General features: G+C 61.2%; 1 protein-coding gene across 5 annotated transcripts in view; it reads right to left on the bottom strand.

Annotated features, from left to right (window-relative positions):
- Positions 1-12,192, bottom strand: part of KCNQ1 (potassium voltage-gated channel subfamily Q member 1) — a 352,233-nt gene that overhangs the window by 65,247 nt on the left and 274,794 nt on the right. For all 5 annotated transcript variants that reach the window (XM_032640194.1, XM_032640191.1, XM_032640193.1 and 2 more), the window contains 3 exons: positions 8,287-8,381; positions 7,415-7,461; positions 6,504-6,565 (listed from right to left, as the gene is read on the bottom strand). In XM_032640194.1, the coding sequence (XP_032496085.1) occupies positions 6,504-6,565; positions 7,415-7,461; positions 8,287-8,381 (204 nt within the window). The remainder of the gene's footprint in view (positions 1-6,503; positions 6,566-7,414; positions 7,462-8,286; positions 8,382-12,192) is intronic.

Below are 12,192 nucleotides of genomic sequence, written 5' to 3' on the forward strand. Positions count from 1 at the left end.
ATGTCCATACACAGACTTGTAGATAAAAGTTCAGAGCAGCATTGACCATAATAGCCCCAAACTGGAAACAATCCAAACGTCTATCAACTGGCAAATGGATAAACAAAATGTGGTTGATCCATACAACAGAATACTATTCAGTGTTAAAAAGAAAAGAAATACAGGATGCAGCACAGATGACCCTCAAGAATGTTACATTGTGTGAGAAAAACTAAACACAAAACACCACAAGTTGTCTGATTCCATTTATATGAAGCATCCAGAAAAGGGGAATTTCTAGCCTTATAGAAATTTAAGGCTACAGAGACAGAAAGCCGGTCAGTGATTGAGTGTGGCTGGCGGTGGGAGCTGGGAATGATTGCAAATGGAATTGAGGGAATTTGGGGGTGTTGAAAAATGTTCTAAAACTTAGCTTTGCTGACGGCTGCACACCAAACTAGAAATTTACTAAAATGTGTTGCCTACATTTACATTGGGTGAATTTTATGGCATGTAAATTGTACCTCAAAAGAAAGCTTAAAAAAAAAGATTACAAACAAAACTAGGTTTGTATTAACAATGATAATAGACTTTAAGGGAAAAAAGAACATTACTTGAGAGACAGCGGGTGTTATGGAATTAGAAAACATTGACTCCAGCAGTGAATATATAAAAATTTGGATATTATATGTATCTGATCATAAGATCTAAAAATACATTAAGCGAAAATTGAAAACTAGAAAAATTCTCCACAATTGTTGGCACTTCGACACATTTCTCAGTAATGATAGATCAAGTAAGATAAAAACATTCCAGTGAGGATATAGATCTCAACAAAACAATTAACAAGCTCGTTCTAATGAACACAAGTATAACACTGTACCCGGCAACTTCCGAATACACATGGTATTCAAACACAGAAGGTACGTTTACAAAACTTGATGACGTGTTGTACCTGTAAAACATATTTCAAAATGTTCCAAGAGACTGATACCCTACAGGACTTCCCTGGTGGCACAGTGGTTAAGAATCCACCCTGGTCTGGGAAGATCCCACATGCCACGGAGCAACGAAACCTGTGCACCACAACTACTGAGCCTGTGCTCTAGAGCCTGCGAGCCCCAACTACTGAACCCCATGTGCCACAACGACTGAAGCCCGCGTGCCTACAGCCCGTGCTCTGCAACAAGAGGAGCCACCGCAATGAGAAGCCCCTGCACCGCAACGAAGAGCAGCCCTCGCTCGCTGCAACTAGAGAAAGCCCGCGCAGCAACGAAGACCCAATGCAGCCAAAAGTAAATAAATAAACAAATTTATTTTTAAAAAATGATTGATACCCTACAGATCACTTTCTCTGACAACAGAGAAATAACAATTATAACAATGACAAAAATCCTATTCCAAAATAGCTCCTGGGATAAACAAGAGGTCATAATGGAGACTAGAAAAATCTTGGCGTGAATGAACATTAAAATTAAATGCTATATATCAAAACCTGCGGGGTGAAGTTTGAGTGGTATTTAGAGAAAAATAAAAGGATAGTCTTAAATGCACACCTTAGAAATCTAGAAAGTTTTAGAATTCATAATTATCCAACCTAAGAAGTTAAAGAAAGAGTAACACATTAAGCCCAAGTAAATAGAAGGAAGAAAATAAAGAGGAGTGAAAGAAACAAAACAAAACCGACAAACGAGAGGATCGACTAGGTCAAAAGTTTGTTGAAAACGTGAATAAAATCATCAACTAGCTGGCAGGCTTGACCAATGGAAAAAAGTGAAAGCGCAAACAAACAATATTGGCAATAAAAAAGGGGCCTAACCACTGATGGTACAGATGCTAAAATGATAATAAATGCCAATAAATGTGAAAACTAGGAGGGAACGTACAAATTCTTAAAATATGCAACTTATCAAAACTGACACAAGAAGAGATAGAAAACCCCAACTGTCCCATAACCATCCGAGTCATTGACTCGATGAAAAACCTGCCCACAAAGAACGCACCAGGCCTAGGTGGCTTCCCCTCCAAGTTTCCCCAAACACTCAGGGGAAGAGAATCCTCACCCTATACCGAATATTCTAGAATATGGAAGAAGAGGGAACACGTCTCGACTCGTTCTGTGAGGCTCACATACATTGGATACCATAACCCAACGAGGACAGTGTAAGTACGTATCTCACCCACAGACGTGGACAGAAAAACTCTGAGGAAAATATTAGCTGGAGGGTTTCAGCAGTGTTTAAGGAAGCTTATACAACGTGAAGGACTGGTGTGTGGTGGGGAGAGGCCAGAGGCCACATAGATGTCTGGAAAAATAATCTAAGCCCAAGATGATAAAGGCCTGAACTCAGCGGGGACGACGTGCAGCTGGTGTGCAAGGGTGAGCAGCTTTGAGGGGCTCTCGGGGTGGTGGTAGGAGCAGGGGGTGTGGCTGGGATGACTAGGACTCGGGGTCCTGCTTTTAGGCCTGGTGGCCAGAGGAGTCTGGGAGGGGGACAGAGCGGGAGGACGGGGGTCTGGGGCAGACGCCAGGTCCTGGGTGACCGGGGCCTACCTGGTCCAGGACAGGGGCTGGGGAGCCCGGCCTGGGGGGCATTCCTATCGGGCAGAAAGGTGTGCCTGGCCAGGGTTCTAGGCCGGGGGGCGGTGGAAGGAATGTTCGGGGGGTTGGGGGGGCCCTTCCCACCCACAGTCTCTGAACTGGGGCCTGGAAACCCAGGACTCCCTGTGTCCGGCTCTGAGCCATGAACATTTCCGGCAAAAACAGAGAAGAAAGAAATTCTCCCAGCCCACTGTGTTCCTCATATCAGCAAAAGCAGCGTGAGCTGAGCTTGCAAAATAAACAGGGCTCAATGTAAACACTGCAGCAGGTCCTGGGGACGGAGCTAAGAATACACGCTGGGGGAGGAAGGTGGGAGCAGACTTCTCCATCGGGTCCCCAGAGAGCCGCAGGGTCCCTGCCCCGGAGCAGCCCTGACAGGGAGGGGCCGGGGCGCTGGGGGCCGCGTTCTCAGGACCCGTCCCAGGGCCTGGCGTGTCGGAATCTGACCGCTGCCGCCCGTGGACCTTGCTGCTTGCCCTCACCTTGGCCTTCAGTGCTCCTGCGTGGCCTCTTCTCAACCAGACCCCTTCTGTTTGGGCAATACTCTCCTGCTTTCTTCTGTCTCTCTCCACCTCCTCCCCTTCTGTCTGTGGCTTCTGCTGGGACCAGCTCTTTACCTAACCAGCTAACTAGGCAACCGCTCAACCTCTCTGGGCCTCAGTTTCCCCACTGGTAAAAGAGACTTCATTTGGGCAAACGAGTCCTTGCCAGAGTAGAGAACGCAATGTGACAAAGCAGTTCAAGCCCTCTCCTCGCACAACTAAGGGGGCCAGTGGGTGGCAGGCCGTGGCGGGGGAATGCTGTGTCTGCTCCCCATGCCCCCGGAGCGAGGCAGGCCCGCACAGCCAGCCCGGGCCAGGGCCAGGGGGCATCCTGAGGGCGGGTGGGGGCCTCTGAGCAGGAGTGCGAGCTGCCACGAGGCTGCAGGACCCCGGAGAGAAGGAAGTGGGGGGGGGGGGCGCTCCAGCCCATGTGGCCCCTGGACTGGACATGGGAAGGGGACTCCTTGCCGGGAAACAGAGGCCCCCCTGCACAAGCTGAGCTGGCCTCCCCCACCCCAGGTGACTCCCTGCAAGTGGACAACCCGGCCACTGACCCTCAGAATGACCTGCTCCCAAGACGGGGATGGGGGCAGCCGCTGTGCCCCCCGAAGTCCCCTCCCCCTCCTCCCCAAGCCCCTCGTCCTGTGGCTGAGTGAGCCGCCGGGCCAGGACCGCCGTCACCGAGGAGGGCCTGAGCTGAGATGAGGAAGCAGTTGGGGGCCAGGCTCCCTTCCGGCCTGAGGCCAGCCCGGTGGGGTTGGGGGAGGTCCGGGGCTCCGGCTGGGGCTGGCGGGCCGGCTGGCACTGCCACCACTGCAGGCCTGCTGGGCTTCCCAGGGCTGGACGGCTGCTGGATTTCCTGCCCCCAACTTCCCTCAGTCAGCAGGATTGCGAGGGGGGTTGTTTATGGTCCCGATGGCTGCGGTGATAACGTGGGGCCTGGGACACGCCACTGTGCCCTCTGGGCCCGGCGGGGCCCTTTCCCAGGGTCTGTCCCCGAGGGGGGCATCGGCTAGCGGGGGCGGGGCTGGGCAGGCTGAGCTGGACGCCGGCCCACGGCAGCCTCTGCCCGGGTCCAGCACGTGTCCACGGGGCAGAGATTCAGCGTGGAGCACGGCCTGTTCCCTGCCTTGAGACCTGGGGGCATGACTGTGCCTCTTGGGCGGAACCAGCTCCTGGGAGGCAGGATGGGGACAAAGGCGACACAGAGCCCATCTCCCTGAGTGTGTGCGGAACATCCGGAATCCTTGCTGCGCAGAAACGGCCCCTGTCCCGGGCGCAGAGCCTGACGGTGGAGGCCACCAGGGGCCTTGCTCCCAACCTTGCCCCCAGGGATCAGGGACTCCAGAAAACCCTTCCCTTTGTTGTTCAGATCTGAAGAAATGTGGGCCCATAATTCTGTACCCCCAAGGCCAACGTGGGCCGCACCTCAGCCCACCACACCGACCCTGGCTGGACAAGGGCTGAGCCCTGGCTCTCAGACCCCCACCGGCTGCCAGATGGCTCCAGGGGACCCTGTCTCCTACCCGTCATCACCCCCAGAGGACGCCAGGCTCTGGTTTAGGTTTCAAGGGGTGGCCTGTCCGGAGGAACAGTGGGCAGAGCCGTAAGAGAGGCCCAGGACAGTCGGACAGGGGACAGAACCAGACCAGGGCGGGGACTTGAGGAGGGGTGAGCGCATTTGGATGACAGGGCAGCGGGGCGCTCCCAGGGCTGCTGGGTGGGGGCCGGCTCACGCGCCCCTGGGCCACCACGACCCCTGCCAGCGGCGGGGGCCAGTCAGTGAAGGCTGCCTTGGCCAGAGCTGTTCCAGAGCTGGGCAAGGAGGCGGGGGTGGGGGTGGGGGGCCCTGGGTCCTTTCCCCAGCTCTACCTCTGCATCCGTTGATGTCTGGAAGCCCCGCCCCACCGGTCCCCCCAGCCGGGTGCCTGGTCTGCTGTACTGGGCGTGGCTACTTGCTGCTTCTCCTGGAATGTGTCAGCCCCGAGGAGTCCCTGGTCCCACACGAGAAGAAGAGTGAAAGCCAAGGACGGGTCACCAGAGAGGCGGAGTCCGGGCCCCAGAGCCTCTGATGCCGCTCAGCCTGGGGAGCTGACCGTTCCTAGTTTCAGTACCCATCCCGCCAGACAGGGCATCTGCCACTGGACCACCTGCCTGGGCAAAGGAGAGCCACCAGGCCCGCCGAGGCCTGTGCTGACCGAGACGGGCCAGCCCTCCGGCGGGGTCAGGGTGTTGGCGTCACACAGCCCTAGAGGGCCAGGCCCGAAGGGAGAGCCCCCGTGGGCACCTGGACAGCGGCCCTCCCCCACGTACAGGATCGTGGCCCCATACCCGCCCAGGCCAGGGAAGACTGCTGGTGGGCAGAGGGTCGTCCTGCAGGCCCAGGCCAGGGTGGGTGGGGCAGGAACCCGGAGCTGTGCCCCTGCCCGCCTGCCCAGCTGCAGCAGAGATGGACACGGGCCAGAGCCAGGCGTTGCCCGGGAAACCGAGAGTCGGACGCATCCCTGCTCAACCGAAATTCCTCTATTTTTAGCCCCCCGGCTGCTTTCAGATAAAGTCCATGTAGATGAACGAGCTGTTCGGCAAGATAACAGCCTGCTCCAAACCACGGAGACTTCAAAGGGCAGCAGGCCGCCCCCTCCCATTCCACAGATCCTCCGAGGCTCCCAGGATGCCCTGGGAAGGGGTTCCGGAGCTGAGAGGCGGGGCCGCGGGCACAGAGCCCGGCGGGGACTGGGGTGTCCCGGCCACTGAGGCTGCCGGTGCCCTGGAGCGGAGGGAGCACGGCGTCCACATCCCACCAGACAGCCAGCAGGGCCTCGGCCGTCACTCCCCACCTCCCTTGCCGTCAGGACCCTGCGGAGGAGGGTCCTGGAGCCCACACCCCCTCCTCCGCACTTGATGCACCCTCGTGTCCCTGTCGGCACCTCTGAGTCCCTGAGTGCAAGCGGGCTGGGGGCTGAGGGAGCCGCAGGCAGTGTGGACAGCACTGCCCACCTCGGCGTGCACCGGGCGGTCCTCAGCTATGCCAGGGAGGGACTGCGGGCACTCGGTGCCACTTGCCAATAATGATGCCACTTGTCAGAGGTCTAAGACCAGCCTGGCCTTCAGCGTCCTCCTCCCGTGGGGACCGACGCCCAGTGCACATGAGAGAGGAGCTGAAGCCCTACGTCAGGGAGCCCACACCGAGCACAGGTGGGAGGGAGGGAGGGAGACCCCAGACACCTAGGGCACCATCCAAGCCCTGCACGCTCAGGACAGAGCTGGAGAGTGAAACGCCGCTGTGGACGGCACCGTCTGGGCCCCAAGGCCGCTGCCCGCTGCCCGCCAGCAGCGACGCTGCGTGGCCCGCGAGAGCTGGCGTGGGCTCGGGCGCCTACCTTGTCCTCCACGCGGTTCAGGCGGGCACCGATCGTGTTGCTGCCTCGGTCCTTGCTCTTCTCTGTGGGGTTAAAGCACCCAAGTCAGGGACGCCTGGGCTGGCAGATGGGGAGGGGTGGGCAGGTGACCCCGACTGGACTCGGGGAGAAGGGCGATGGGGGTGAGGGAGTGAGGGTCAAAGGCCTGAACCTATGGGAATGTCTCTTAGAAGCTCTTCTGTGGTGAGAACTTCAGGGGCGGCAGTGGGTGGGCCGGGCGCGGGCTCTTTCCGGTTCTGTGACCTCCGAGAGCCTCAGAGGACGGGCACCCACCCTGCCCGGGGGCTGCCTGAGTTGGTGCCCGCTGTACAACGGTGACATTCCGCCCCAAGGGGGCACTTGCTTTGGCCGAGGAGGCCTGTCGCCCCTGCAGCCCCTGCCGCCCTGTCCCCGAGTGAGCTGCACCTCCCACTTGAACTTGGGCTAGGGCAACCCCGAGGAACTGGCCTGGCCCTGCCCTCCCTGGTGTGACCCCCTAGCCCCCCTCCGGAGGACATGAGGCCGAGCCTCAGAGCTGGAGGGCGGCACCCACCTTGCTCCCCAACGTTCTAGCTGGCTGCTCACCCCCCCAACCCCACTCCCAGGCCCCCACCTTCCCAGGGTCCTGGTCACGTTTCCACACTCACATCCGTAGCCTAGAAAAGCCTGCCATTTGTGAGGACGCATGCAGGTTCTTGCACTAGCTGAAAATCCCTTGTAAATCATGTCTGAAGCCAATTTGCCTAGGGTGGGTCTACCTGCCCCCCTCTCTGGATTTCCTTGCCAGACGTGCACTTTCTGATGGTGGAAGAGGCAGGCGTGGGTGGAGGAGGGATGGTAGGAGGGTGCGGCCTGGGCTGCCACGCCCAGGGTGTCTCGATGCAGAAACCCACCTGAGACGGAGATGAAGAGGGAGGGCTTCCCGATGGACTGGTCCAGCCTGTGGGGGAGGGAGGGAGACGGAGACCAGCTCACGCTTGGCCGGGGCACCGCACGGACATCTGGCCCGTCGGTGGGTGGATGGGCTGATATGCCCAGCAAGACAAGCTGCCCGCCCCTTCTGGGGGCTGCCCCTCACTGCCACCCAAAAAGCAGCCAGGTGCCTCCCAGGTCCCAGAGGCCCATGCTCCCAAGGGGGCTTTGCGGGGCGGCGCTCAGAGGTGAAGGGCAGTGGTTGGGCTGCTCCTTTGTCACCCTCCCTGAGCACAGCAGGGTGCCGGGATAGCCCAGTGTCCTGAATGTTCCCAGAGAGGCAGGCCTGCAAGTGGGCCCTGCCGGGGCAAGGCCAGGTCGCTGGGCTGGGTGGGCTTCACGTCCCTGTGGTAGGTCAGCGACAGGGGCGGGGGCAGCCTGAGCCCCTGGCCTGGCCTGTGTTCAGGACAGGCGCGTCTCCCAGCCACACCCTGCGTCGCACAGAGCTCGGTTCCCAGGCCAGCCCGCCGTGGAGATGCAGCTGGTCTGAGCCCACGCAGGCCCCCAAGGACCACGCTGCTTCCATGAGGATGAGCTCTGCGGGCCCCAAGTCAGAAGCCAGAGGACGTCGGCTACCAGGGGTTGAGGTGCTCAGCTCCCGACTGGTAGGGTCTCTCCTGGAGGGGGTGTCTCTTGGGGCTGGACCTGGCCCCTGCTCACAGGGCGTGTGCTGGGCTGTGAAGTGTCCAGCGTCTCTGAGGCGTGGCCATGTGTGGAGTGAGCCCCTGCCCCTCCCCCGCCCGCTCAGATCCCCCCGTCCCCCGGGCCCCACCCCCTGGGCCCCCGCGCCCACCTCCTCTGCAGCTCCTTGATGCGCACCATGAGGTTGAGGTGGCCCTGGGAGTACTGCTCGATGACATCCCGCACGTCGTAGGGCTTCCGCGCTTGCTGCGGTGGGAGAGAGAGAGTCACGCTGCGGGCTCAGCGTTAGCGCAGTGACCGCGACCGCCTTCCGTGGTCTTCCAGGATTTAAGGAGCTGCCCATGTGGCACCACGGGGCGGGCCTGGATCAGCGCACATGCAGCGGCCGGGCTCAACCTCCCCGGGAGCTGGGTGACCCTGGGCCAGTACCTCGGCCTCTCTGGGCCTCAGCTTCCTGCCCGCTCACCCGCAGGGACCTGCCCACTCTCCCTTTCCAGGCCACCGGTCCCTGTTTTCAAGCTGCCTTGGAAGAGCTGGCCCAGCCGAGGGCCTGGGGGCCGGGGGCCAGCATGGCTGCCAGTCACGGTGTGGAGGGCACAGCTCTGTGCGGCCACCGCCTGCCTGGGCCCCAAGCTCACCCTCCGCACACTTGTCGGCCGGCGCACCCACTGCTCTTGGGGCGGGGAGGTGGCCCACCCCACCCCCTTCCCAGGCAGTTCCCTGAGCTGAGCAGGGGTGGCCCCGGGGGACAGGCCTCCTGCTGGGGCTCCCAGGCTGCCTGGGAAGGGAGGTTGGTCCCCCGGCAGGCCTGCGGCCATGGAGGCAGGGAAGGTAACCCCAGAGCTCCAGGCTCGGCGCCAGCCCTGAGCCCATAAATGCATCCGGGGCTCAGGTGAGACCACAACAGACAGAACGGGGCTTCTCACGACGTCAGCAAAACCTCCAGCCGCACTTATGGCCTCGATCCCAGGAGCTTACGGTCTGAGGGTCTCGCCCAGGTAGCATCGGGCTGGCCGTGTCGGGGTCTGATGGCCCAGGAGGCCCTTCGCCCACACAAGCGAGCCAGAGCCGCGTGGGGATATAGGCTACTTCTATTGGGAGAACCGCGGGGAGACAGGGTTGGGGGCCCCAGCTGGTCTCATTAACCCTGAAGGGCCCACACTAGTGATGGGCTGGGAGGTTCCTGCCTCTTGCTGGGGAGTGTAAGGGGCCTGAGAGACACGCCAGACAGCTGGCAGGGCAGGGCGGGGCCGGTGGGTCAGAGGGTGAAAAGTAATAAGGCACAGATGCCCGTTGAGGGTCAGGGCCAGGTCTCAACCCTGGGAGCCCCAGGGCACCTGCCCTCCCTGCCCACCTGAGGCCTCCTTCTCCTTGGGGTGCCACCCCAGAGACTGGGGCTACCCCAGGCTAAGGGTAGGGCCACCTCTGCCTTCCAGAAAGATGGGGTTCCCCTGAGGGCAGGGTCCTGCCTCGATCTCTGGGCACCCTTCGGACACGTCCAGGGGCCCTGCCATCGACGCTGGCGGCTTAACTATGTTCTCGCAGCTCCCCACATCGTCCTGGACCCCAGGAATCCCGGGGCAGTGCAGAATCCTCCTCCCTGTCAGGGACTCTGGGCACAAGAGTTCCAGGGGGTCCCTGCTCCCACAAGATCCGCCAGGCCGGGCCCTCACAGGTAACACCCAGCCCCGCTTTGGGCCCCGGGACCACCCTGTGTCCCTTTGTGGCCTACATGCCGAGGCCCGTGGTGGGGTCTCAGGGTCAGGAGGGGGGCGGGACTCTGGCAGGCTCTCTGACCTGCCACACACTCAGCTTCATGACAAGTGTAACAGTGGCCCTTAGCTACAGGCTAGTGGTAGTACCCCAGGGCTCAGTTTGTCCTTCTGTGAGTTGGGGATGCTGAGCCCTCTGGCTGACAGGGAGGGAGTGGGGATGAAGTAAGGTGGTAGGTGAGAAAGGCCAGCGGGTCCTGAATGGGCTCTTGCCGGGAGAGCCCGAGGTGGCCGTGACAGTGTCTGCGGCCGAGCCCAGGGTCTGAGCTGCTGTTCAACGCACACGCCACTGAGTCGTGACCTTGGCCTCCTGTGAGCTATACTGGGCACCTCCAGGCCTGCTGGAGCCGTCTGGGATGGGATCAGAAGAGGGGCAGGCTGGGTTCAGAGGTCAAAGTGGGGCAGGCCTGGTCTGGAATGGAGCGGATCCTTGCCCTGGTCCCCCAGACACCCCGGGAGGTCACGGCCCACAGCGTGCAGGGGAATCTGGGCACCTGAGCGTGTTAAGACCCTCTGTGTGCACAAGTGAATACGGATGTCCCTGTGGGAAGGCATAAGAGTACAGGTGACAGGTGTGTGTGTGCCCGGGCATGCGTGTGCATGTCTGCAGAAGCGGGCATGGGGGTGGGGTGGGGCTCGTGAGCAGGCCCCCCACCCCCAGCCTCGCCTTGTCTAGGGTGTGGACCACGACAGGGTAACTGACGCCCAACTGACACCCAGGACCCGTGGCGCGGTGGGGTCCCAGGCCCCCTGAGACTCATCTCAGAGCTGAGGAGTTCACCTCCCGCCCCCCAACCAGGGTCTGCTCAGAGCTCCTGGAGGCCTCTGCCGAGTGGTGGCCTGGGGCCCAGCTGGAGACATCATCTCAGCTTTCTCTCTGGAGCTCATTTCCTTGGCAGCAGCAGGAGCCCGAGATGAGCCGAGATAATGCCGGGCTGTCCAGACTGACCGCCGGTGGACATGCGAGTTCAAGGCAAACGTGAAGGGCTAAGAGGCTCTGGCTCCTCCGGCCAGACGCAGGGGCGGCCAGCCGGGTACTTATCGGCAGGAGAGGCGGGCAGGGGGGCCACCCGCCATTTCTGCAGCCCCTGAGGCCAGATGGGGGTGGGCGTGCAGCAGACAGACAGACGGGCTGCTGCGGGGGAAGGGACGGCATCCCTGACAGCTGGGCCTGGGTGGGGGGCCGCCCCTGGAGCCCCACAGAGCCCCTCACTGCCAGGGACTCGTCCACCGCTTCTACGTCCGTGGGGCCCTCCTTCCTGGAGGCCTCCTACTGCCCCAGCTTCTGGCCTTGCCCAAACCAGGAAGCTCCCGGGAGCGCCTCCGCTCAAAGGGCCCCGCCCAAATTATTGAAGGCCCCCCAGGGGTCCTGCGCCGAGGGGAGGGGCAGGGAGCAGGGGAGGTGAGGCTGCCCAGCCTCCTTCCGGAAGCCTCCAGGCCATTCGCAGGACCCTGGCCTGTGTCCTGAGGCAGAAAAGGAGACCCTCGGCCTGGAAGGGAGGTCAGCAACCAGTTGTCTTGCCTGCATGTCTGTGACGGGCGCTCACCAGCGTCCACAGCGGCTCCAGCCACCGTGGCGCCCATCTGCCCAGGGCGGGCTGTGGTTCTGAGCTGGAAGCTGCTCACATCACCCCCAGAGCTGGGCCTGCCACAAGCCCCAAGGTTCCGCCTGCCCTGCTGGGTGCCCCAGACCCTGGAAGCAGCCCCCAGGGAGCCTGGTGTCCACCCTGGCATGGCCCTGCGTGGCCCAACAGTGCCCCAGGGAGCAGGTCATGGCCTCTGCCCTGCCGGGGCCTGCTCTGGAACGCTGGTGGCCCAGCTGCTCAGGCTGGGGACTGTCCCCATCCTGGAAGAGTCCCCGCTGACCCCTCTGATCCCCAGGTTGACATCTGTGGTTTCAGACGTCACCACCAACGGCCCTCGATCGAGGGCGACACATCGTGGCCCTTCTGCGGGCCTCTTCTGCTCTTGGGAGCAGTCCTGCCCAGACCTGACCCCCGAGGGGGTTCCTGCCATTCCTCCTCCTCCCTCCCCAGGAGGCCAGCCTGCCCTCACCCAGCGCCCCCTGAGCTCCCTGCTCCACCAAGCTACCCCTCTGCTGGTACCGCCAGGGCAGCGGGCCCTCGGGGAAGGAACAGCCACAGACGCCCTCTGTCCGGGACCGTCGGATCTCGCCCAGAACACTGCTGGGCAGACCTCCTGGCGCCGGCCGACAATAGCACTCACCACGACTCTTTTGTTTCAACAATGAGGAGTCCCAGGCCCTGGCGGGAGCCTTAGCACAA

The sequence above is a fragment of the Phocoena sinus genome, chromosome 8 (assembly GCF_008692025.1).
Source record: "Phocoena sinus isolate mPhoSin1 chromosome 8, mPhoSin1.pri, whole genome shotgun sequence".
In the NCBI taxonomy this organism is placed as follows: domain Eukaryota; kingdom Metazoa; phylum Chordata; class Mammalia; order Artiodactyla; family Phocoenidae; genus Phocoena; species Phocoena sinus.